The following is a 27383-nucleotide window of genomic DNA, read 5'->3' as shown; positions in this document are numbered from 1 at the left end:
TTAGCCTTATCTTTTGTCTTGGTGTCATGCTAATCTTTTGTTTTTTGGCGTTATCAAAATGTTTGTTTTATGCTAAGATTATGTTCATTTTTAATCTGTTGACGTAAAAAATACTTTTTTTGATTAAATGATTTTTTTTTTAAAGTTAAAAAGAGTTATTTATGTCCAAAAGTTTCTCCTGCAAAAACGAACATAATCAATTTTAAAAATTTACAAATTTAAGCGGACATAGTAAATTTTCTAATAGATGCCCATTGATCAGCAGAATCTTACAAATGAAATTTAGCCATACCTTTCTTTATAGTAGACTAGCGGCTGCGGCCCTAGAAACCTCTAGGGGTATTTAAGGTGAGAGGGAGAAAAGTTCAACCCCCATTTTGAATTTGAGTTTGAAAAGAAAAAAATTATTGAGAGGAATAAATGATTTTTATTGAGAGGAAGGAGAAAATAGTTTAAAACCTTTCATGTGGACATATGAGAATCTTCACTGTAAAGGAGAACCATATCGGTTTGGCAGTTATCGAGATCAATTTGCTACAGACAAAAAAATCCTACTACTTAGGATAAGAAGACATTCCCTTTAAAGTATCTTGATGGCTTCAATAGCATAACAGATAGACTGACGGACTCAGTAAGTAATTGAGTGATTAAGTGTATTGCATGACCACCTATTTTAATTGTGTGCTGGTTACCCATTGCTGAGAGAAATCTCCACAAATTCAGTCTTAAAAAGTAACAATAAAACTACAATTGCACCGAACTGTTACGGTCGGACGAACAGAACAATTTAGTTATAGACGTCCTTTCTGCTTACAAGAGAAAACTTAATCATAATTTAAAGTAATAATAATTATGCACTTTTGTTATCTTCATTTATGTAATTATTGAAACATTTATTATCAATGTTATTAATATCCAAGCCACTCTTTAACTTTGTGTATCTATAGGTCAGTCTTTAAAGCTATGATGATAATTTAATTTACTTAGCTGCTATCTAAAGTATTCAATTAAATATTTTTTGAAAAAAAGATAATCATTACGGATGACCATCTAATTTATTATTGACTATAGAAGATATTAAGATTTTATAGGCAAACTTTTTTTTGAATTAGCGTTCATCAAATGTCAATTGCGCTGTTGTATTAGTAAATCGTTTTGAATGTGCTTTAAATTAGCTACTTATTGATCTTTTTATCCTTGTTCTTTAAGTAAATAAACATTTGCATAAAATTTGATTTCAAAATACAAGTCGTTTTAAATAATGACATCCATTCTCTTTTAAAAATTAAGAACCATTTAATACTTTTCATAATTTTATTGATAATGTAATTAAAATATTTAGATAAAGATAATTATCTCTAATCTAGGATCTACGCGGGATTTGTTAATTATAATAATAATACATAGTATCAAAGTCAACTCTAAGCGAATCTACTCCAAGAGTCTTAATTGTTGGCAAAAATTTTGTTTACATTTCTCTTGAAGCTTTTAGTGCCTGTCCTTATACAATACAAACGACCAATGATAGGCTGATACACAGACTAAATTACCAATTGCAGGCCAGTATACATTTTAATTGACCAATGGTAGGCCAGTAGAATGTAAATTTTTAAAAGCTTCATTTCTCTTAGCTCAAATATTCCTTCATGGATTTGTGTGAGGTCTATTTTCCCCGCATTCACCCCCCTCATAGTTGTAACCCTCTGGCAAATCTTTTTAGGCAAGTAGATAGATAGACATGGAGTAAATTAGCTAATTTTAAGTTAATATTTTTTCTCGTATTCATTCGAATCCGGTGGATAGGAACCGGTTCTCATCCATACGAAAAAACTATGTCTAGCATCGTATTATATCCAGTTTTCTACGAATATAGAAATGTACAATCATAAGATTAAAACCAGTTTTTTTAGCCAGTGCCTCCGGCACCTCGGGGCTAAAAAAACTAGTTTTAATCTTATAATTGTACATTCTATATCCGCGGAAAGCCGTTTATAATACGATACGAGAAATAACTATTACAAAATTAATTATCATTCTAAGGTTCGTTATTGAAATTTTGGTGATTGCACGTCTTGAAGAAAAAAAAATACCTATGTATGACAACTTTAACAAAAATTTTATTGTGCTTGATTTTTATTTCCCCCCAAAAATTTTGGTTGTTAAATTTATTTATTGAAAAAAAAAGATACTTTCTGATTATTTTATACAAAATACTAATCTTTACTACAACATACTAAAATACTACAACTACCCTGTATATTCAAATTAATCTAATCTGATGACACAAAAATTAGAATTTCGAACTTTTGTATTTGCCGCTAAAACTAACCAATCACATGTCTCCGTGTACGTCAAGATTCATATTATTGGTTCAACTTAGCGGCAAATTATAAATTAGAAAATTCCATGTTGTATCATCACTAATCTATTCTACATGAAAATAAATGGGAATAAGATATATAATACGAAAATGCGGTTACATGATACATCAATAGTAGCTAAAAAGCTTTCATCCTAGTTTTTTAAGAGAAAAGATGGCTATATGTTAATTAAAATGATAGATTAATAGAGGTTAATACACAACAATCAAGAAAACTAATTAAACCTCCAAAAAAAAACAATTTAGGTGGATTTTTAAATGAACAAAAATATAAGTTTTTTACCCTCCATTTTTGCGGGTAAGTATTAAGTAATTACTACAGTCCAAAATGGTTTGTAATTTAAGCAAGCATGAATGGGGGAATCTTAAAAGGAAGGAATTAGATTTTACAGACCTACAGACGCATTTGACTTATTATGAAGCTGTGCCACTAATAATATCATTACATTCGTTGTTGAGTTTTACAAGTATTTTTTGAGTATCACAAAAATATAAAAATAATGAGATCAAATTATTTTCTACTACAAACATTAAAATAAAAATAAATATTACTTTAGAGCAACCATTTGAGATTATGTTTGTGATTAATAAAGATTACAACCTAATTGTTAACATTTAATCACTATGAGATTCTAAACACGGTCCTTTAATGCATTTTCAGACTACTGTCATATTTCAAAAATGAGGGTATAAAAGGAGAAGGTAGGTTGTGCTAAAATTCCGTAAAGGTGTGAGTTTTAAGGCTTAAAAACAGTAGTAGAACAATAATATTCACTAAATATGTGTATTTCTTATTGAATATATAGAACCATAAACATTTTTTTTTATATATTTATATTTAGTGAATATTATCGTTCTACTACAGTTTTTAAGCCTTAAAACTCACACCCTTACGGAATTTTAGCACAACCTACCTCCTTATTTTTGAAAAATAATAGAATTTTGCGAGTTTTTTTCTCAATAATTTTGTTCAAAATTTTTCTCTCTTTCATACCACTAGAAGGATCTTTTTTTCAAAAGCATATAAAGTCCTTTTAATAGCCTAGTAAATTGTCTTGATTAACTTAAAGAATTGCGTGTTCTACAAAACTATACAATATTATGATTCATATTTAGTTTAAAGTCTATAAAATTAATAAAAACTAGTTTTAACATTAAAACTGTATCTGACTATAAAACTGTATATAACTATATACTACTAGATGACTATATCTACATGATTATAAATATGAAATTGGAAAACTTGATTTTGAGCAACAGGATAATAATGAATAATATATATATTGCATATATTTCTTTAAATTCACAATTTATAAAATAAAAGTAAAAATGACCCAGCAGGGCAAGTCTTCTTTAGCCCTTTAGATTGAGAAAATAGGTCATTATAGTTTTATTCTTGTCATAAAAATTCCAACATATTGTGATTAAAATTTATGTTCGTTTTAATAATATTTTACAACCATTATTTATTTTTAGTTTACATTTTTATCTATAGTTAAAAGACTTTATAAAAGAAATACATACACTTTAAGACAACTTATCTCTTGTGTTTCTTAACTTAAGGGATAAGACAATGTCCAGTAAATTAACATTCTTGTTTCCCAGTAATGATAAAATAATTAAAAATTGAAAAACCTCTGAAATTTTCCAAAACTTTGGGTACCAGTTCAGTTTACAGTCCAATGTCCCCAACCTCCCTGGCTGTCTACTATCTAGCCCATATTTGCTAGTCGGGTACACACACTCTCCTGATGTTTATTCAAGTAGGACTTCAGGGCAAAGGTTTTGCTGCAGGTTGTACACTTGTAATTCTTGGCCGTGGAATGTGTCTGCATGTGTGCGCGCAGGTTACTTCTGTCGGCAAATGATTTCATGCAGAATGTGCAGGAGTATGGCTTGTCCCCGGTATGGGATCTGTTTAAGATAATAATTTTTGAAATGTCGTTAAGATATTGAAAAATAATTTCAAAATTTTGCTTCATTAAATTTTAATAATTAAAATTTTCAAATATTGGAACACAGAACATTTGTTTTTCACCATTTCACCAACGCTTATTGTAATGTATTTATTTTTAGGGGATAAAATAAAGGGTTTTAAAGTAAACACCCATTTACCACCACCCCCTATAGACGCTTTAGATGTCTAGTCATGCTCTTATTTTTAAAATAAATTAAAAATAAGGGGTATAGTCCCTTTCGTGACATCGCACCTAAAGGGACGATTCTTCGTATTTTTCACAGTAGGTTTTCTCCTATTTCTAGCCCCTGCGGGGCCAATTACCTAACCCTGTGGTGCAATCACCTAACCCAATATAACCTAACCTAATCTAAAATAATCTATAAAACAGATCGCCTCTTAAGGTGCGACGTCACGAAAGGGACTATTCCCAAAATAAGGGAGTTCTTTTTTTATGCCTGACCCCTACCGGGAGCATTTCCACTGAGGAAACTATGCATACGTTGCCTTAACCTTGTGGGGCAACCGAATATAAACTAACCTAACCTTACCTTAAGAAAAACACAAACACACGAGAAAAAAAATTACATCAAGTATTAATGATTTGCTGAACATTAAAGGGATCTTATTGCATCAAACACTATATTAATGTCAAACTGGTAATAATTGATAGTTCAAAAATATCCTTTCCTTTTATGTCCTTGTAGAAGCCAGGGTCTGCTAAATGCTTTGCCGCATATTTCGCACCTAAATAAAGCAAAAAATGAGCTAATCAACAGAGATTAAAAAATCCATAACAACAAAGCTTAAGAATCAGATAGACGTCAAAATAAGCATCCTCAAATTTAAAGAAACGTAATATCATTTCGAAACCAATTAATAACCGGTGGATTTGAACCTGTTCTCATTCGTACAAAAAAAACTATGTCTAGCATCGTAACATATCCAGTTCTCTATGAATATAAAAATGTACAATCATAATTGTACATAATTTACATAAAATTGTACAATCATAATTGTACAATCATAATTGTACATTTTTTTCAGTTGAAAGGTGTTTATAATACAATGCGAGAAAAAAAACTATTAAATTTAAGAATTTATGTGTAAATATATGCATGGAAAGGGCAGGTATACTGACATACAGCTTTTAAAGACGTATGGACATACCACTGATATAGATTAGCTTCGCTAACTTAGGATATTTGTACCTATGTGAAAGGTTATGTGTAAGTATATGCATAGAAAGGGCAGGCATACTGACATACAGACATATAGACATACCATTGTTATACAATAGCTGTGTTACTTACAAACCTATGTGAAAGGTTATGTGTTAATATATGCATGGAAAGGGCAGGCATACTGACATACAGCTTCTTACAAATATGGCATTGCTTCGCGTTTCCAGAGTCCAGGCTTCGATGGGTCTAAAAATAAAGCTTGTATTTGTAAAAGTGATTACCTACCCAAATAATAATTTTACTTTTTTAAAATTAAGATGATTTGTTAGTCATTTTTGTGCAATGATCAAATCGTAATTATAAGATTATCTGGTAAGCCGAGCGTTCTCGGCCCACGGGGTAACGAGTTCGGATTCAACGAGCCCTAGCCTTGAATTATTCTACCAAAACAAACTAGCAGGATTTAGTCATACAGAAATTATATATTTAACTGAATAATATTTACAAGCAATGTTTACTATATATATACAACAGATTATAACAATGGTTAGGTTTGAAGGGGGTGTGGGACGCTAGGGCTTAGCTCCCGGCGGCAGACAGGCTGTGGGGGCAGCGGTGGTAAAAGGGGAGGCAGCGCCTTCCGGTTATATAAGCGCGTGATTGACTCGTGATAGTTGCATGTTTGAGCCCCCTCCCCACATTTAGGCAGGCCAGTTTGACCGCTAGATAGCGGGGTCAACATTGGTCATGAGATAATGGTGATATAATAAGATTAGTGCAGTGGGTTTGTTATGATAAGTCCCAGCGTAGCAACTCTGTAAACTGCCTGTCCGTCTGGGTGTCGTATTACCACAACCTCCCCTTCAAGGGTTGCGTGGCTCCTGAGCCACCAGGCCTTGAACCTGGGGATACGACAACCTATGTCTGCGCAGGACAGGCTCTTCCTGGGGCACAGCTCGATGGAGGACAGCTCTGGCTACACAGGCTCCACGGGACACTCGTTGCTCAGTCTGGCTGTGGTTGGATATCAGCATTGTCAGCTCCTGGTTGGCTTCTAGACGGGGGTTGGCGACGGCCAGGCCCCGGCGCTGGAAATTTTGCCTCGTCTGCAGGACTAGCTCTGCCTCAGCGGGTAGCTGGACACGGAGGCCTAGGCTAACTCTGGTGGTTCCCAAGGGGGGAATGACGATGGATGAGGGCGCATAAAATTCCATGGGGGCGCCTGCTTGGTTCAAGTTGCTTGGCCTCCTAGCCCCTACCCGGATAGGGATGGCTGTCATTAACAGGGGGCACATGGCTTCCGCTTCGTCCTCTGGGGCGGCCTCTTCCATTGCAACAGCTGCTTCTCCTCCTACAGGCTCGCTGCTGGCTGGCAGGTGCTCCATGTCTGTGTCAGGATTCCAGATGGCATCTCTGGGTGGCTCTGGAACTGGCGGCGGCGGCGGTGGTTCGTTGGGTTGCTCCTGCAGGTTCTCTTCTACTGGGTCACGGTCTTGGCTGCTGGGCTGTGGGGCAGCTGCGGCCGGCTGGTGCACTGGGAACTGTCCTGGGTCGCTAGCTACGGGCGCCGCCGCTCCAACCGGCAGCTCGGTGGCATCCTCGTCGCCGTCCACATCAACTTGAATGTCTGCTGGAATCTGGTGGGCAGTCACATCTCCCGTGTATTTGCGCAGTCGGCCTACATGCGCGGTAACTTCCGAGATCCTGGCTATTGGAGAGGCAGGTTTGATGACATAATGGACTTCTGTAGCTTTCCTCACTACCTTCCAGGGGCCAGTCCATCTCTTGGTGATTTTGGCTGCCTTCCCTGGCACCAGGCGGGGGGCCAGGTACCAGACCAAGTCTCCAACCTCATACTTGGCCGTGCCTTCGTAGGCTGCCGCGCTCCTCCGGATGGCTCCCTCCTCCTTCTGCTGGATGGCATCATACACTGCATAGTAACGTTGCAGGAGGGCTTGAACGTTGGCTGGGACCGAGGCATACTCTGTTTCTGGCAGCCGGAGCACCATGTCCACCGGAAGCTTGGCCTCTCTCCCAAAGAAGGCCAGGAACGGGGTCACGCCGGTAGATCTGCAGGCCTTGGTGTTGTAGGCGAAGGCAATGGCAGGCAAGTGGGGCTCCCAGTTGTTGTCGTCTCTGTCTAAGAACAGGCGCATGCCGGTATTGAGCGTCCGATGGAACCTTTCCACTTGGTTGGACTGTGGGTTGTAGGGTGGTGGATGTGTCAGGCCAATCTCAAGTCTGGAGGCCAGTTCCTGGAATACCTGGCCGGTGAACTCCATCCCATTGTCGGAGTGGATCTTCAGGGGGCATCCAAACGTGGCCAGGTGGCGGTGCAGCAGGGCTTCAGCCACCGTGAGGGTGCGTTTGTTGGGGATGGCGTAGAGGCTGACAAACCGGCTGAACCCATCTTGGCAGGTGAGGATGTAGCGGTTCCCAGCTGGGGTCTCTGGCAGCGGCCCCACCAGGTCGATGAACAGGACTTGCTGTGGATACCCCTGGCGGGAGGGTACATGTATCCCTTGCTTCAACCTCTCCTTGGTAACCTTCTGGACACATTCAGGACAAGTCTGAACCATCAGGCGGACGTCACGGGCCAGGTTGGGCCACCAGAAATGCATGGCCACACGGGCGATAGTCGCGTCCATCCCAAAGTGCCCGGCCATGGGGGTCCCATGGGCTAGAAAGAACGCGTCCTGCTGGAGGGCCGAAGGCAGCAGGTATCTTGTCCGCTCCCCTGTCAGGGTCTGGTCAGTGGTGGTGAGGCAACCGTGCTCGTCAAGTCCCAGGGCTGGGAAGCGGCTGGCGTACTGCTGCTTGTCTCGGTCCTTGCCGCGTAGCTCAGCCTTGGTTGGGGCTCTGCCGTCAGCCACCCACTGGCGGACACGGAGCAGGAGGGGGTCTTGTGTCTGGGCTTCTAGTACTCTAGCTGGGTCCAGTCGGGCGGCAGGGGGCCGGCTGGCTGCGGGCTCCCCTAGCTGGCAAAGGTTATGGAGATACTCAGCCTGCTCTGCTAATTCTTCGGCGCTGGCCGTTGGCATGTTGGCGTCCTCCCGGCGGCTGAGGGCGTCAGCGTTGGTGTTCTGGGTGCCAGGACGGTGGCAGACAGTGAAGTCTAGGGCCGCTAGCTCCTCTTGCCAGCGGGCCACCATTCCTGTGGACGTGTTCAGTGACTTCATCTGCAGCAAGGCTGAGGAATCAGTGTTGATCTGGAAGCTGCGGTAGGACAAGATTCCGTGGAATTTCCGGATTCCATACATAATGGCGGCCATCTCTCCCTTCCAGGACGGGTAGCGAGTCTCGGGGTCGGTTGTCTTGCGCCCCACGGCGGCAATCAGCCTCTCCTTGCCCTACTGGCATTGACTCAGAATGGCAGAGATGGCGCGGCTGCTGAAATCTGTGGTGAGCTGGAATACCGCTGGCAAGTCAAACCTGGGCGGCGCTCGGATGGGGGCTTGACGGAACTTGTCCTTGAGCTGCAGCAGCTGGGCTTCCATCTCAGGTGTCCAGGTTAGGGTTTTGGCCGTCTTCTGCCGATTCATCTCGTAGGTGAAGTCGGCATACTCTGGGATGAACAGGCGGTAATATCCAAAGAACCCCAGAAGCGCCAGCAAGTCTTTGGGGGTGCTGGGGGCCGGCCAGTCCAGGATACGGTCAATATAATCCTCTTGCATGGCTATCCCCTCACGGCTGAGGGTGTGGCCCAGATAATCCACCTTGGCTCGGAACAGCTTAGTCTTAGCTGGCTTGAGGCGGATTCCTCCCCTGCGGTGGGCTTCCAAGACCTCTCGGAGCCTAGCCAGGTGGGCCCAGGTGTCCTGGTGGAAGGTCAGGACGTCGTCAAGGTATGACTGGAGGTTGGCTGTGCCTAGTGGGTTTAGGACCCCTGCAATGAATCTAGAATAGACAGATGGTGCTGTAGCCAGGCCAAAGGGCATCCTTTTCCATTGATACAAGCCTCTGGGGGTGGTGAAGGCGGTGCAGGGCCGGCTGTCCTCAGACACACGGATGGTGTAGTATGCGGCCACCGCGTCTAGGGCACTGTAGACGCGGTGCCCTCCAGCTCGTTCTACCAGCTGCTGGATCCTGGGCAGAGGGTAGCTATCCAGCTCCAAGCACTTGTTGAGGGCTCTGTAGTCGACGGCCCAGCGGGTGCTCCCGTCCTTCTTCTTGATGGGCACCAGGGGGCTGCTCCAGGCGGAGTCTGACGGCTCTATGACTCCCTCCTGTAGCCAGGTGTCCAATTGTTTCTCCAGCTCAGCCTCCTGCCGCGGGTTCAGATCCCTAAATCTCTGGCGGATCGGCTGGGTCCCTGGCTTGAGGCGCAGCTGCAGCTCAACTATATCGGTGCAGCCGGGGGTAGAGTTGGAGAAGACGTCCCTGTATTCTGATAGCATGGTCCAAACCTCCTTCTTGAGCAAGGGGTCCTTGCGCAGGAACTCGTTGTCTTCCATCTCAAGGGCCTCCCACAACTCTTGCATGTCTGGGGGCTCAGCAGGCTCTTGGAACGAGTGGAGACTCGGGGGAGGCTTATCAGAAACCTCTAAAATGTCAGGCTTGACCAGCTCCCCTGCCACTGGGAGGCCAGCGTCCAGCAGAAGGGGCGTCTCCCCTTCATTCACCACCAGCACTCGAAACACAGTGGCGGATCCAGGCCTGTGGGCATACAGGCCTTCTGGGATGACAAGATCCTCCCCAAACCTCTGTTCTGGGGCAGCTAGTTGGAGTGGCTGGCCGTCAGTTGGAGTGACAGCGCTTAGCCTGTATGTGGCTGGTGTGGGGCCAGCTTCGGCTCCGGGACCCACCGGCCGCGACTTGACGGGCTCGGCCTCGGGAGGGGCTGACGTGTCGGAGCCAGGTGTGGCTCCGAGGGCGTCCGGCCACGATTTGACGGGCTCGGCGCTGGGAGAGGCCAAAGTGCTGGGCCCAGCCTTGGCTCCGTGGGCGTCCGGCCGCGACTTGACGGGCTCGGCGCTCGGAGAGGCTGAGGTAGCGGAGCCATGCATGGTTCTGGAGGCAGCCGGCCACGACTTGACGGGCACGGCGCCAGGAGAGGCTGAGGCCTGGGAGTTGAGTGTGGCTCCGGGTACATCAGACCGCGAATTGACGGGTCTGGACTCGGGCTTGGCTGGTGGCCTGGCTGGAGGTCCCAGGTAGAGGGGGCCAGGTGGACACGGCTGGCCGTTGATGAAGGTGTCGGCGGAGAAGATTGGTTCTGGAGGGCTGGCAATCTCAGGGAACGTTGTTGGCAGGTTCTCCCGCGGCACCTTGGGCACTGGGGGCAACCCCATGGCTAGTAGGTTGGTCCCCCTATGGGCGTTGAGCGCAGCATCCACCCAGTGCGTGCCTTTCTCGACCACACGCGGCTGCTCTGGCAGCGGGCCTGGCAGAGGCCCCTCATAGCTCAACTCTCTCTCGGCTGTCTCCCGGTCAATGGGGACGCCACGGAGTGGGATAAACTCCCCACGCACCCACAAGCAAGGTGGGTGCATGTCGAAACAGAGCCTAGTTCCGAACTCCTTGAGAAAATACCCTCCTAGGTTCAGAGGGTGTGAGAGGTTCCGGACCACAGTCACGTGGTAAAGATGGAGGATAAGAGTGTGTGAGACTGCCATATATAATTCTTTCAATTTTCCTATTACCTGGAGGGGCTGGCCTTCCTCGTTAGCAGTCAGGATTTGGGTGTTGTCCGGAATCAACATGCGTTGCACGCCCATTGCGTGCATGAGGTGTTCAGAAATTACAGCAGACCCTGGTACACGGTTGCCAGAATCGATCATGGCATCAACCTGTACATGCTGGGCAGGGTCAGGAGTAGGAAACCTCACCCTGATATGGCAGGGGAAGTGGAGGTCCTGCCCTTGAGACAAGGGGGCCTCCCGTTCGGCTGGGGTTGGCAGAAACTTCGGTGGTGGCCGAACCGCAGCTATGGTGGTATCGCTTACCATGGTGGCTTAGACTGTAGCTTCGAATCACTAGAGCTTATTAATTATCACTGGGTCAACAATTTTATATTTATTTTTTATCACTTGGTTGACATTTATACACACTGATGTGTTGTTATCACTAGGAGCTCTAGGTGTGATTCTGGAAGCACTGGCAGCAGGGAATGTCCGTCCTGCAAGGTTCAGAGGGGTGACGGCGGTAGGGAATGACCCGTCCTACAGCGCCGCTGGTTCGAATCCCGAAAATGGTGGCAGGGAATGGCCCGTCCTACAGCGCCTCGGGTTCGAATCCTGGAAGACAGCGGCAGGGAATGTCCCGTCCTGCCGTGCCTGTGGCTCAAAATCTGCTATCCGTCGCAGTGGTAGGGCTTACTTGTGTGCTGAAGCTTCGCAGCTACACATTGCCTTCTCAAGGAGACCAGCACCCAGCTGTCTGTCTCGTAGGTTTGGCCTGGGTGTCCTGGGGCTTGTCCCAGCTACACTTGCCAATTTAGACTCAGTTCTGTAGCCGTCTGAGCTAAATTATCCGATTACCGTGGCTGCGCACCTAGCGCTACTCCTACACGGCACGGAAAAAGCGTCTTAACTGGCGCTTTTAGCAGGCTAAATCTGCTTGCCGTAGGCCAGAGGCCCACATATTGCGTTCAAAATGATGGAAATTCGACCTAAAAAGGCCGTCTCGCGGGTCAGTTGGCTTCTCAGTTGGCGGCTGATTGTCCCCTTACTTGCCAAAGGGTCCAATCAGAGGTAGAATAGGCTAGTTTCTGTAAGGCTCGATTGAAACACGCTGACACAAAGTTCTGGTAAGCCGAGCGTTCTCGGCCCACGGGGTAACGAGTTCGGATTCAACGAGCCCTAGCCTTGAATTATTCTACCAAAACAAACTAGCAGGATTTAGTCATACAGAAATTATATATTTAACTGAATAATATTTACAAGCAATGTTTACTATATATATACAACAGATTATAACAATGGTTAGGTTTGAAGGGGGTGTGGGACGCTAGGGCTTAGCTCCCGGCGGCAGACAGGCTGTGGGGGCAGCGGTGGTAAAAGGGGAGGCAGCGCCTCCCGGTTATATAAGCGCGTGAGGGACTCGTGATAGTTGCATGTTTGAGCCCACTCCCCACATTTAGGCAGGCCAGTTTGACCGCTAGATAGCGGGGTCAACATCGGTCATGAGATAATGGTGATATAATAAGATTAGTGCAGTGGGTTTGTTATGATAAGTCCCAGCGTAGCAACTCTGTAAACTGCCTGTCCGTCTGGGTGTCGTATTACCACAATTACACCATTTCCACCATTTGAATATATCATATGAATCATATGAGATAAACCAATGTTTATACTTCAACTCATCATACAAGCAAGAAAATAAGGATATTAAGGATAAGACAAATGTCAATAAATGTCCCAATTACGGTAAACAAAATTACTCCTTCTGAAGATTGAAATTATTAGGTGAAAAGTTTAACCTCTAGAGGGTTTGTATTTAGAGCCAAATCATGATTCAATAAAAAAAGTCCCAAAAATTAAGAAAATATTTATAAACTTTGGGTACCAGTGTAATTTTTTCCCTGATCTTGTGACTCATAAAAAAGTTGTAGGAAATTTTTTTTTTCTTGGGTGCCATATCCATTGCCTGTACTTTACCTGTTTATGCCTGGAGAGGTTACTGGAGGTGGCATAATCCTTGCCACACTCTGTGCAGCTGTACTTCGGCCTGTCACCTCCATCAACAATCTCCCCACCCACCGCTGCCGCTACGACGCCAGGTGATCCTCCGGTCAGGCCAGAACTCCGCCGCTTTGTCCGTCCGTCAGCAATTGGAAGCTTGATCGTGTTAGCTGTTGGTGGCGTATTTTGATCAAATGTGATTGAAGATGGCGATTTAGGCGGTAAGATATCAGCTTGTAAAGCTATGTTTTGGTGTGGTATAGCGTTGGCATTTGAGTCATATTCTGTGATTGGCGGTGTAAGCGGTAGGCGGTATTCGGTTTTGGTTTGCGGTGTAATGTATATTAACGTTGTGTAGGAGGTTGGAGTTTGCGGCATATCACCGGGAGAAGGCGGCGGAGATTGAAAGTAAAATTTACCACAGTTAAAATTATTGGCGGCGGTTTGTTGATCATCACTGCTGCCGTTAAATGATGACGGTACAGGATTCAACTCTTGACTGTTTATCGAAGAAATAGGAATGTGGTAGGGAATGATTGTGTTGTTGTTTATTGTTGCAAGCTTGATAACTTGATGCTGTATTGGTTGAACCACTTGATTGATTTGCGGAGAGGCGGTATTGTACTGCGGAATTGCATTGATGACTTGCTGTGAGGCGTTTATGATTTGCGGTACTGTTGTCATAATTTGAGGCGGAGTGGGATTCACCGTTATAAAGGCGTGGTTTAATTGCGGAGCGGTCAAATGGACAGGAGGAGGTTCAAGGCTTATTGGCGGAATTGTGTTGCTTTTGGGCGGGTTTGTTTGCTGTATTGAGGGTATTTTGTGGTTTATAGGCAAATTAATATTTATAACAGGATTGGTATTTTGTAAAGAAGGCTCCGAGTTTCTATTAGGCAGGGTTGAATTATTATTAGGCTGGGTTGAATTATGATTAGGCTGGGTTGAATTGTTAATAGGCGGTAAAGTGTTTGCTAGCTGTAAAAGATCATGGGCTGCTTCAGTTTCCTCCTTTGACCTGTTCAGATAAACATCTGAAAAAGTGTTTATTAAAACAGAAAGGTTAATAATATAGCAAAAAAAAACTCATCATTTACAGGGCAATATATTGTATACACCCCTGGATTAAAATAATTGAAAACTAATTTTGTGAACTTGTAGTTAAAATGTTACAAAAAAATGTATTTAAAATAAATATTTTAAGAAAACTATTATTACAGTCAGACTCAAAGCTTTGTAAAACACGTATCACTGAAAAAAAAGAACACAGTAATAGTGTCTGACTGATTATGACGTAACAAAAAAAAATTAGCCAATAAGAGGCCGTTATTGACCCATGGTAAAATTTATAGTGGCCTCTCATTGGGTAATTTTTTTTTGTTACGTCATAATCAGTCAGACACTATTCCTGTGTTCAAAAAAAAATATTGAACCTGGATATGATTGATCATTGTTTTCAGTCTCATCATCAATCTCTTCTTTTATTTCATCCTCTGACATCATTTCATCAGAGTTGGATTCAAAAGCCTCATCAACATCATTTGCAACACCCAAATTGTGATTATTATGCGAAATAATCAGCTGATTTTTAATATCATGTGGTGCATTAATGTCAATTTGATTATTTTGTGGCACAAATGATGAATTTTGAGTTTGGTATGAAACAACAATCTGGTTTAGATTATTTCGTTGTGCAATCAGCTGATTTTTATCATCACGTGATACAATCAGCTGATTTTCAGAGTTCTTTGGTAAAATCAGCTGTTTGTTGTACGAATTATTAGTAATGGTGAACTGTTGATTTGCTGATAATTGCTTATTCTCTAATCTCACAAATGAAGGCACTAAAAAACATAGATTTCATAAAAATAACATATTAACAATAAAATTAGCAAAAATTATTTTAAAAAAAGATTGTTTAAGATTAAATAAGGATAACATGTAAATTCATTTGACATAAATAAACATTTGTGAAGTGTTTAATTACTTTTGTCAAAAAAGAATCAATATGAAGGTTTTTCTGACTTACTAAAAATAAATTGATTGATTTGATGTATAGAAATTACCTTGAATCGAAGGAGAGCCTGACATAGCAACTGAAGGTACCACACACACCTCATACTTGCCACCCACATTTTCATTGTCATCACCGCCCTTGGCGATAGTACTTGTTCTTGTTATTGGTGAAACTGGCGGAGTATTGCAGATATCATTATTATTTTCATTTGATGAATTCTCGTTGTTTTGGCATTTGTCAGCTTCCTCCTTGACGTCAATGACAAGTTTATCATTGGTAGCTTCATCATCAATAAACAATTTATCACAAGAGTCTTCAGTCATAGGCAGATCCACTTCAAAGTTTTTGCTAGATTTTATTTCTTTTTGGTTCAACCTAGAATAAAGTTATCAATTTTTAATGAAATTTTACAGATTCTTACAAACCATGGAGGGAAGAGACATTGGACTTTAAATTAATTTATAGACATCTCATTTGTTAAAAACTTTGGGTACTTTTATTAAATTTTGATAAGTTGAAAAAAAATCTCCAGCTTCAAAACTTTTTTACCAATAATTTTAATCAGCAGAAATGATAATTTTGTTTGTTGTAATTGTATGTATATGAATTTAGATTTCTGCTAAAAATAATTTTTTTCTAGGATATTAAAGATTTTATTTATGACATTTAGTAAGTTTTAATCGGGGTTTATGCTATTTTTAGGAATAAAATAAGGAAAAAACACTAATTTATTTATTTTCTTATTAGAGATTTGGTATACCATCAACAGAGTATAATAATATTTGATATAAAAATAATATATTTATCTGATCTATTTTTACTGGAATATAATTACTGGACTAAAGAATAGTAATAACTAGCCTCCAGTCTATATATGTTGACGAATAGTCAGGGTTAAAAGGAATCCTTATCTATGATACAAAGTAGAATGATGTCTGTCCGTCTGTCTGTCCGTCCGTCTGAAACTTAAGATCTCGGTAACCACTGAACCGATCGGATTCTACTCTTCAGGGAATATACCTACTGGTCCTGTGGTGGTTTTAGGCTATTTTCTTGGGGGGTGGGACACCCCCAACCCCCCCAAAACAAAGGGGCGAAGCCGCTAGTTTATCTACATTGAATCTAATTTGCTTTTTTTCCTCAACATTATGTCAAAAAGATAAAATTAATGCTTCGTCCATTCGTTCGTCCTTAAGGTCTTGCTAACCTTTATTCCGATTATTCAATCCGTCCTACTTTTGATTCCTGTGACGTCATAAAAATGAGGGAGATTGTAGGAGAAGTGGGAAAGAAAATCCCTAAAAAAGAGATGGATAATCCCTCATTTTTATGACGTTACAGGAATCAAAAGTAGGACAGATTGGGCTTTGTCCGATTAGGTTCTGCTTTTTTATATTTACTGGTCCTGTACTGCTAGTTTTAAGCATTTTTTTTGTGTGGGGGGGGGGGGGGAGGATAAACACACCCGAAGAGAAAAGTACCCCTTAAAGGCTAAAGGCGAAGCAACTTTTTTTAAAGAATGTACAATTTTCCCTTTGTTCTAAAAATAATTATTTGAATTATTTTATTTTAATTTATCTATCTTTTTATTCTTACAAAAATAATGCAGTATAATATATGTAATAAAAGAATAATAGAAAATAATATATACATTTTTTTTTCTCTCTTTTTTTTACATATTACAAATATTCTTAAATGTATAGCTATACAAAAATGTTTCTTTTTATCTCTCATGTTTTTATTTAATAAGGATTACAATATCCAATAGAAGTGAAGCTAATAAACATAAAACAAATATCCTACTAAATCAAGAACACTGACATTAGAATATAAGTAAGATATTTTAGACATCTATCCTCAATATCAGCCAAGAAATTCTATTTTTTTATATGGACTGTTGTGATTGTAAAAAATTAACCCAAGGTGGATTCTTTAAAAAATAAATCATCGCTCAATAGACTATGGTCGCTAAATCACCATTTTTGTAAATAATCTTCCAAAGTCATATGGAAAATCTCCCAAAAAATGGATAAAATATTTAGTTAGTAACCCTTCTATGATTTTAGCACACTTTTCGTCAAATTTATCGATAAATTTGTACAAAACGAAATTTTGTGATCTGGCTACCATAGCCGCTTCAGCGACCCTTGTTTTTTTAAGAATCCACCTCTGTTATCTTTTTAAAAACTGTTTAAGAGGATTTCTAAAGTATGTTATTGCTGTGCCACTAAAGAACTTAATTATTCTTGTTTATTGACCTAATTTAAAAATTAACCTTTTATCAGGAATAGAAGCCAGCCACCTGCCACCTAAAATAGGAAAAGTTTCACATTAATTAAAGTTTAATTAATCTTTTTAACAATTTTTTATTCAATAGAATTATTTAAATCCATAGTAGAGCGATGTTTGACCGTTCTTCTGTCCGTTTAAATGGTTATATTTTTTGTCCGTTAAGATCTCGCCAACCACTAAACTTTTAAAGGAAAGCTTCACATATTTTTAATTTATAATGTTTTAGGCTATTTATCTGCATTCGAATAATGCCAGGGTCGAAGCCTCAAGTTTCTGATGAAAAAAGTTAAAAATGATTGAAAGAGATGAATATTTTTGCTTTGCTTGTCTGAGATGGGTTTTTGAAAGATTAATGCCGCGTTTTGATTGACATTGATTGATTGAACGAAGACGATAGGATTTCAACAGAGTATACAACTTAAGAATTCAAAATTTTAAAATTATTATTTTAGCCATTTGTATAATGTTTAGTACAGCTCTAAAAAGATGCATTAATGAATATGCTGCAAAAATGGATTGAAGATAATTTGTTTTTCTTATATGAAGGCCGTACCAACAAAAGCGAAATAATTAGATAAATAGTTGTATACTCTGTTTAAATTTCGCAAATTGAAAAAACGCGGCATTCATCTTTCAAAAACCCATCTCTGGTTTCCTTCACTATATCAATCTTCCAATATTTTATTTTTATCAATCAAATTTTATGAACATACATAAAAATCTTTAAAAATTTTTTTTATTTAAAACAGAGTAGGTATTTAATTGATAATAGATTTTTATTTTTGTGAAAATCTTAAAGGTTGATTTTAGCTATTATATTGTTTTGTTCATATGTATTTTTTTATTTTTAGCTTTTTAGAATAATTTAAAATGACAAAAAAGGTTCCCCATTCCCCTCTCATCGACCTAAAATGTTTGTTAAACTTGAAATAAAAGTTTTCTCCTTCCTTTTCTGCTCACAACACAAGTTGAAGGAGTTTGTACCCATTATGGTAGCGGTGTGCCTTCACCTCTGCACGTTTACCAAAGAGTAGTTATAGCTGAGGTGTTCTATCACCTCCGTGCATGTATCAAAGACCAGGGAAGGAGGGGACATTAAGCTGTTTATTACACTAGTCCCCAAAGTTTTATGAAAATTTTTTTATTCGTTGGTTCAAAATATTTGGGTACTATATTGAATTTTGATTGGTTGGTTTAATTAGTTGAGTGTCCAAACGTTTCAACCACTAATTATAATCTATAGAAGGGGTAATTTTGTTTATCATTATTGGAGATGTCTTATCCTTTTAGATCTCTGATCAAAACCCATTATTACAGTAGTGTACGTTCACCTCCACCTCTGTATTATAGACCCCTTATGGCAGAAAGGTGTGCCTTTACCTCCGTGCATGTATCATAGACACAATATAGCAGTGGTGTGCCTTCAACTTCACGGATGTATCAAAGACCCATTAAAGCAAAGGTGTGCCTTTACCTACGCGCATGTATCACAGACCCATTATAACAGAGTTGTGCCCTAAACTTCGCAATGTAAAAAAGATCCATTATAGCAGTGGTGTGCTTTCAACTTCAATGATGTATTAAAGACTCATTATGGCAGAGGTGTGCCCTCCTCACCTCCGCGCTTATATCACAAAACTATTATAGCAGCGGTGTATCAACTCCACGCATGTAAAGAAGACTTTTTATAGCAGCGGTGTTCCTTTACCTCCACGCATGTATCATATACTATTTTATAGCAGTAACTCTACCTACTTGCATACATCAGATTATCAAATAACCAGAACCACATATTAGTACAAAGGCACAAACCACTCCTCTAATTGATTGGATATTTTGGCCTTTTTTGCAATTGTGAAAAATTATGCAGCATTGAAGGCTGGCGGGATATTTTATTTCTTTTGCTTAAACCATATTGTGCCACGCTACACAGTACCCAATGTAACCTAATTTAACCTGACCTAAAACCAAAGGTGAAAATAAAGATGTAAGAATTAAAACAGAATAAATGTAAAATTAAGAAGATAATTAAGGAGATACAAAATTATAAAAAATGAGCGAGTTGTTCAAAGAAATAAAGAGAAAAATTAAATGTGAGATAAATGAAAGAAAGAGAGAAGGGAGATAGAAAATGAAAGGAGAAAGGGAAATGGAATGCAGTTCCCTTAGATAAACTTTTATGGATGGGGGATACTGTTAAAAAATATTCCTAAAATGTAATTATCTAAAAGCTTATTCTAAATTTCAAATATGTCTTCCTCCCTATATCATTGAGGCGAATAAACTAGTATATAAAACTAGTAGCTGTGCCTATAGTATCAAAGAACAAAAAAATAGCATAAAACCATTAACCATCCTAGGACCTATGTGAAGCATCCTATAAATGGAGACAAATAAACCTTAAAACTTTATATTAAACAAGGATGACAACATCAATAAAAGCGAAGCACTGAAACGGTAGGACAAACGGACATTAGCACTTGTATAGTTTCAGAACTTAATAATCAGAATATAAATGTATAAGAGTCGAAGTAAAATTGTAAGTAAATTTGTTGAAAAACTGCTTGATACAGGATAAAAGTTTATGGACATACTTACATTTTTAGGACTAATTATAGAATTGCTTCGCTTATAACATTAAACTTTGTTGTCCCAGGAATCAATATACCAAAAATCAGATCAATCGGATGATTAGATCACATAAAAATGGGCGTACGGACATTTTGGTAATGCTTATAGAGTTGCTACGCTTTCTAAAGGAATCACCATGAAAAGTTTGAAATCGATAGGACAATTCTAACATGCCTAAATCAACGGAAAAAAGCTATCCGTTACGGACGTACAGACGGACCGACCCTAATTATAGATAATTATTATAATAAAAATGATAGTATATTTCTTTTAAGATGTACACAATTGAAATAAAAAAAAATTATATTAAAGATTATATTTTATCGGTTCAGCAGTAAGGTTGTCTTAAATTTCAGAAAGACAGACGGCCAAACATTATTCTACTTTAAATTATCTACAAATATTCCCAAAAATTCCTGAAACTTTTCTGGATCTATTTCCGAAGAGAAGTGAGAATCAAAAGTTTAGATTAGAAGAAATTTTTATGCAATCTTTTTATGCTACTCTTGGGAAAATCTTGGCTGTAAGTAATTTTGTTTATTTTTTCTCGTATTCATTTGAATCCGGTGGATAAGAACCGGTTCTCGTCTATACGAAAAAACTATGTCTAGTATTATATCTAGTTTTCTACGTATATAAAAATGTACAATCATAAGATTAAAACTATTTTTTAGCCCCCCGTGCCTTCGGCATTGTACATTTTATATCCGCGGAAAGCTGTTAATAATACGATGCGAGAAATAACTATGACCGTCTTATCTTACTACCGTAATACTTATATAAAAGTAACTGAATGTTTGTCTTTCTGTGTGTCTGTCGGTCAGAAGCCAAAGATCTCGTAAACTGCATAACCGATATTGTTCTCCTTTTTGGTGTAGGTAACTCCATACTCCAAGAAGCGAGAGAAGCGAAGCTTTATAGAATTTAATTTGCGTGAAAAAAACTTACCTTTATCATGATGACTGTCCGTATTTGCTGAAGCCCGTTTTTTGGCCAAGAAACAGCGAGGCATCTTTGATATTTATTCCTTTTTTCTCTTTGTTGTGCTTTGATATTACACTTTATTTTCTTTCATTATTTCCAACCGAAAAGTTAGATATTTTTTGCATAGAAATTATGCACATACTTTGATTGCATAAGAGTATATTGTTGATACATGTTGACCATAATATGGAAAATATATGCAACCACCAGCTAATATTATACACTTTATAGTTTATACATATATGTACACTAGACTTTTGTAATTTTAAATTGTTAGTGTGGTAGGCTTGGAGTTTGGCTGGGTTTATATACTCTAGAAATAAGAGTAGAGCATTAATCTAGTTAATTAAAAGTGATGCGAGTAAAACAGAGAATACTTTTATAATAAACAAATTTTCGAAAAAATTTTAAGAATGGTTTTTGTCTGTTAAAAAAAAAGAAAATTTCTTTCATAAAATAAAAGGCAAAAACTTTTATCTTTTATTTTTCTTTTAATAAATATTAACAGTTTATTTTTCTGTTATCTAAGCTTAATATAAACTTTTTATTGCCACGGTATTTATGACACAATCAGAGGCGTAGACAGGGTTGTTCTAGGGGTTGTTTACACCCCCATCCCGCACGCTAATAGTTACAATTGACAAAATAAATGAAAAAAATTTAGTATTTTATTTGTGTCACCTTGATATAAGCAAAGTGTTTGACGCAGGAACATATTTCGATAACACATAATTAATCTATAATACAAAGTAGAATGATGTCTGTCCGTCCGTCTGTCTGTCTGTCTGTCTGTCTGTCCGTCTGTCTGTCCGTCTGTACGTCCCTTAAGATCTGGGTAACCACTGAACCGATTGGATTCTACTCTTCAGGGAATATACCTACTGGTCCTGTGGTGGTTGTAGGCTATTTTCTTAGGGGGTGGGACACCCCCAACCCCCAAAAAACAAAAAAATCCCCCCCCATTTTTTTTTGCTGAAGATTTCCTTGGTCCTTTTACGTATTTCGCCAAAAAAAAATTTTGATCACCTTTTAGGTCAAAACCCCTAGAGGCTAGGGGCGAAGCCGCTAGTAATCATATAAAACAAGGATGACAGCTTTCAAGAAATGTAATAACAAAGCAGATCAGCAGACAGACATACCTATCAAAAGATGCTCATTGGCCATAAGAATTTTCATAAAAGATTTAAAAACACTACATTATGCACCTAATTAAATTACATTTACATTTATAGAGACAAAAGGACATTTTTAGTTATAGAAAAGAATCGCTTATGATAAAATTAATGCTCTACTAAAACCTTTTAGAATATTTTAGTTGGTTTTCCCGGGAATTTTATATTTATAACAATTACATCATTTTGTTAGGAATAAATTTGCTTTTACTGGTGCAAACTAACTCATTATTTATGCAACTTTTGCCATGTTTTTTTTAACTTTCTTATATTTTTAATAGAATTAATGTCTTTTTTCCAAACATCTATTATTGCTTTTCTTTGTATTAAATTATTTTTCACGACATTTAAATTTCAGGTAGTAAAATAAATTTTAAATGAGCATTTTATTTTTTTGTTCGTTTTTTATTAATCACAATTAAATTTTGTACTTTACTTGGCTGTATTTTTTTTCTGATCACTTTTTTACATAAAATCACTTATATTGGAAAACAATACAACACAGAAAGTTTAGCCGATACATAAATTGAAACATTAAATTTTTTCGAAGATTTTGTTAAATTAGATTTGAGGATTTTTCAGTTTTTTTTCTCGAAGGTTTCTGAATTCTCTTTATAGATGATTGATAACCTAAAATATAATAAAGAGTTTTATTATTTTAACACTTCATAGATGTGCTATAAATAAAAAACAAGGATGACAATATCCATAAAAGCGAAGCTCTGAAACGGTAGGACAAATGAACATTAACACTTGAGTCGAGTGTCAGAACTGAATAATCAAAATATAAATGTAATAAAGTCGTACAAAACAAAATTGTAAGTAGATCTGATGAAAAACTGCTTAAATACAGGATATTGTTTAATGACATACTTATTTATAAGACTTGATTATAGAGAGGCCTCGCTTATAACAATTGTTTGATGTCCTAGGAATCAGCATTCCAAAAAATACACAAATAGGATAATTTTAATACATAAAAATTTGTTAGTAAAAAAGTTAAAAAGCAATATGTTTAAAATAGACGTACGGACTTTATATAACGATTATAGAGTTGTTTCGCTTTCTAACTCGTACCTACATTAAGAGATATAAGTTTTCCGGAATTTTAATGTAGGGAGTAGATTTGAAATCTTCATCAAAGTTTAAGGATTTTTTAAAAAATTCGTTTTTTGTAAAATTCTTTATCTAAAAGCGAAAATACATTTTAAGTTAATTAATTTTGACCAATAGGATAGGTGGATTTTAAACTACCTGCGCTCTAATTGGTTGAATGATGTACGACATCCAATTAGAGCGCAGATTTTTTAAATCCACCAATCACAGATGCCAAAATTAATTAACTTAATTTGTATTTCCGCTTTTAGATAAAGAATTATACAAAAAACGAATTTTATAAAAAATCCTTAAAATTTGATGCAGATTTCAAATCTACTCCCTACATTACAATTCCGGAAAACTTATATCTCTTAACCTACATCCTATCGGAATCATCATGCAAAGTTTGAAATCGATAGGACAATTCTAACATGCCTAAATTAACAAAAAAAGCTATCCGTTACGTACGTACGGATATTCACAATATTCACAAAAAACAGCCATCAATCTTGAATAGCAGCTGAGTAAATCCCATTTCGCCCATAGCGTCAGGAACGCACAGACATAAAAAGTAAATTATAGAGCACCTTCGCTACTAATATATCCTAATATATAAAGTAATAAGGTAATTTTGTCTGTAGCTTAAGATTTCGATAACTACTGAACCGATTGAGTCCTTCATTCAAGGGAAGCTTCATTTAGGTCTTGTGATGGTTTTAGACTGTTTTATTTTCTAAATATAAGTCTTGTGATGGTTTTAGGCTCTTTTTCTGATCTTCCCTTCTAATTACAGAGTCCTTAGATGCTAGGGGCGCAGCCGCTAGTAAAGCATATAGAGTAGATTTTCTCTTAAAATTAGTGATTGAAAGAAAGAAGAATATAAGAAAAAATGCAAAATTCTTAAAAGAAATGAATTTAATTTTAGATTAAATTGCAAATGATAGAATCTTTGAATTCCTTAAAAGGAGATTTTCAACTTGGCATGATTATAATGAAAAAAACTGCATAAAAATGCGCTTTTAATTACATTTATTCTTCCTTTTTATGTTTGTTATGCATTTGTAAAAATTGGACGAATAGCGGCAGCTGCCGAGCCTTAAGTTTTTTTTACTACTGAATTAAGATCGAGTGTTAAAAATAAATCAAAAATTTGCAAAGCAGGTAAGAAATAGAAAAAAAGAAATATCTTTGAATTGTGATATTTTCTTAATTAATGCAAAAGTAACAGACTGTCTTTCTATGTTGCTAGTGTTTTTTGTGTGTGTAGCGAAGCTGATTCGATGTGGCTCTCCTTTAAAGTGAAGCTACATACTAAAGCATCACACGAGAAATCGCACCTAAAAAATTCACCTCCCAAAAATAATGTTGTCTAATCTTTTTCTTTAAAAAACTAAAATAGAAAGACCCCCTAGTGGCCTCTAGGGGCATAGCTTCTAGTTAAAACTAAAGGATTTAAGCTACAATATCATTCTTTTCTCGAAAACTAGCTTAGATAAATTCATCCTACAATTTTCATAAATTTCTTATGAAAGAACAGAGATGTTTTTATAGATAAAAGAAAAAACAAAATCTCTGAGGAGAAATAAAAAAAATAGGAAAAAGAATTTTGTATAAATTTTGTCTGGATTATTCTTTTCATGAATATGATTATGTGAACTATGTAGTCGTTCCAAAGACATAATTTTTATTTATAGAGCCAACAGGTGGAAGTAATGTAGTCCCATAGTAATATATGATCTTAGAATACCATTTTTATTCATATAAAATGTTCTAAAAAATTCTTTTAAATATTGGAAATATTCTAGATTTTCGCTTTCTCAATTGACGTCATATTATATATGTTTACCTTAAATGACTTTTTGTAAATTTTTTACAAATGCCGAAGTATTTTCAAAAGCAAAACTTTTCTACATTTATGGTCGGGTAAGTAACCAATAGCCTTTAAAATCGTCCTATCGATTTTAAACCTTGTTTGATTATTTCTGTAATATTAAGGTATATTCAGAAAAGTGTACCTAGCATTTTATCAACGTTTCCAGAAAGCCTGCATGTTAATTTTGAAATAAGTGTCATGCAAATTTATTTTGGGAAAAGCTAATTCTAGAACGATAAGGAATAATGTGGCAATTGTAGCAAATGTATTACTTTACATCTTAATTATAGTTCTTCAATACAAATAGTCCTGTATTTTAACAATTTACGGTAAATATAATTAAAATTTACATTTCCTAATAATAAACATTAGAAGCGCTGTCACTCTTTTATTGTGCATGTTAGAAAAAAACACTGAAATTAAAATTTTTGCATTGAAGTTAAAATATATAGTGCACAAGACTTATAGTGATAAGGAATAACAAACAAACATTAATTTACCTGGCCCATGTAAACTTAGAAATACACAATAAACAAACCAGGAACTTTTTGTGTAGATTAAATGGCAGAATAGTTATTTCTTTCATCGTATTATAAACCGCTTTCTACGAATATATGTACAAGCATAAGATTAAAACCATTTTTATAGCTCGTGCCTTCGGCACCTCGGGGCTAAAAAAACTGGTTTTAATCTAATAATTGTACATTCTATATCCGCGGAAAGCGGTTGTTTATAATACGATGCTAGACATAGTTTTTTCGTATTGATGAGAACCGGTTCCTGTCCACCGGATTCGAATGAATACGAGAAATATTTATGAGAACATTTAAATTCATTCATAATTTTCCTATCCCTTAACCCTTAATTACATTTTTAAAATGAATAAGTAAGTTAAAAAGGAGATGCGCATTACTCAGTTGAATCAATGTACAAAAAAATTAGCCGTCTATCCATAAAGCAAAAATTTAAGGATCCTCAGTCTCAAATTGCTGCAAAAACGGACTAAATAAATCTGTCTAAGAAAGCGTAGATTTTTTATGACAGCCTGAAGTTTTTCTTCAGTATATTAATTTTAAATTTTAACGGACATTTTAACAGACATTTTAAATAACTTTTTCTGCCCGTTCGTCAGTCAAAGTGTAGCTCCACTAAAAATAAAATAGTGTAAGAAAACTTCAGGTTGCCATGAAAATTCTACAATGAAACCTTTAGTTACATCCACCCTGGGTAAAAAAGTTTTGTAGAACTATACCTGGAATTTGAAAGAGAACCAGGCCACTTTTCTCTTAATGATTTAAAAATCAATTTGTATACTTAATTGAGTTTTTTCATTAATATTCAATAGATTCTTCAATTTTGTATTTTGGTGGTATTCATTTTTTATACTTTATTGATTTCAGAGACAATTTTGGGTTGAGTTTTTTTTTTCAATTGCAATCCATCAGATGTCTATCTTTTTATTATCCATCCATTTAACATCCATCATTCCATCCAGGATCAACCACCTGTTCCCCCCCACTCACACAATCCTCCCCCTTCCCCCTTCTTCTTCTTTTCAACTTGACAATGCGGCTTCTTCACATTCCACTTTCACCTTCTCCCCCCCCCCCCACCATTTCCTGGGCTGTTCCTGCCTCACTGAAGACACTTCCACCCCCTCCTCCCCCCTTTCTTATGGCAGCTTCTTGGCTTGGATTTATGCAACAATTGGCCTTGGCTGAAGGTATTTTGTGTGGGTATGCTGGAATTGATAAAGAAAAGGGAATGCTCCTCTTTTCTCTTTTTCTCTTCTTTCTTTCTTTCTCTTTATAATTTTGCCTGGATTTTTCACTTATATATGAGTATTGGCAAAAGTTCAAAAAGTATAATATTAAATATTTTTGATAAAATAATATTTTTTTAATGTCAATTGAGATTTTGGTGGTAGTATATCAATTGATTTATTTTTATTGCACTTTTGATAGATTCACAGCTAATTTTATGTGTAGTTTTATTGGAATTTTTAACACAGAAACACAGATGAAAAAAGAACAAAAAAGTTTGTTTTCTTTAATATTGATGTATTACACCGAACAATTAGTTACACAGACAAGGACATAAATACACATATAAATATATCCCAGGGGGACACACTAACACACACAGGGGGAGAGTGGATGGACTCCACCAAACT

The 27383-nt window shown here is 37.7% G+C and overlaps 1 protein-coding gene across 1 annotated transcript; it reads right to left on the bottom strand.

Annotated features, from left to right (window-relative positions):
• Positions 1–1300: 1300 nt before the first annotated feature.
• LOC145322806 (uncharacterized) lies at positions 1301–27383 on the bottom strand. Its single transcript, XM_080165082.1, has 10 exons — positions 26463–27383; positions 22366–22869; positions 21032–21380; positions 17436–17469; positions 15210–15535; positions 14577–14987; positions 13120–14177; positions 5655–5767; positions 5030–5084; positions 1301–4296 (listed from the first exon to the last, which is right to left on the bottom strand). The coding sequence occupies exons 3-10, from the start codon at positions 21093–21095 to the stop codon at positions 4093–4095; spliced, it is 2265 nt and encodes a 754-aa protein (XP_080021208.1). The 5' UTR covers positions 21096–21380; positions 22366–22869; positions 26463–27383; the 3' UTR covers positions 1301–4092.

Source organism: Acartia tonsa, chromosome 6 (genome assembly GCF_053477335.1).
Source record: "Acartia tonsa isolate MP-2025a chromosome 6, ASM5347733v1, whole genome shotgun sequence".
NCBI classification, from domain to species: Eukaryota; Metazoa; Arthropoda; class Copepoda; order Calanoida; family Acartiidae; genus Acartia; species Acartia tonsa.
The sequence above is the reverse complement of the archived record's forward strand: the minus strand, read 5'-3'. Positions and strand labels throughout refer to the sequence as shown.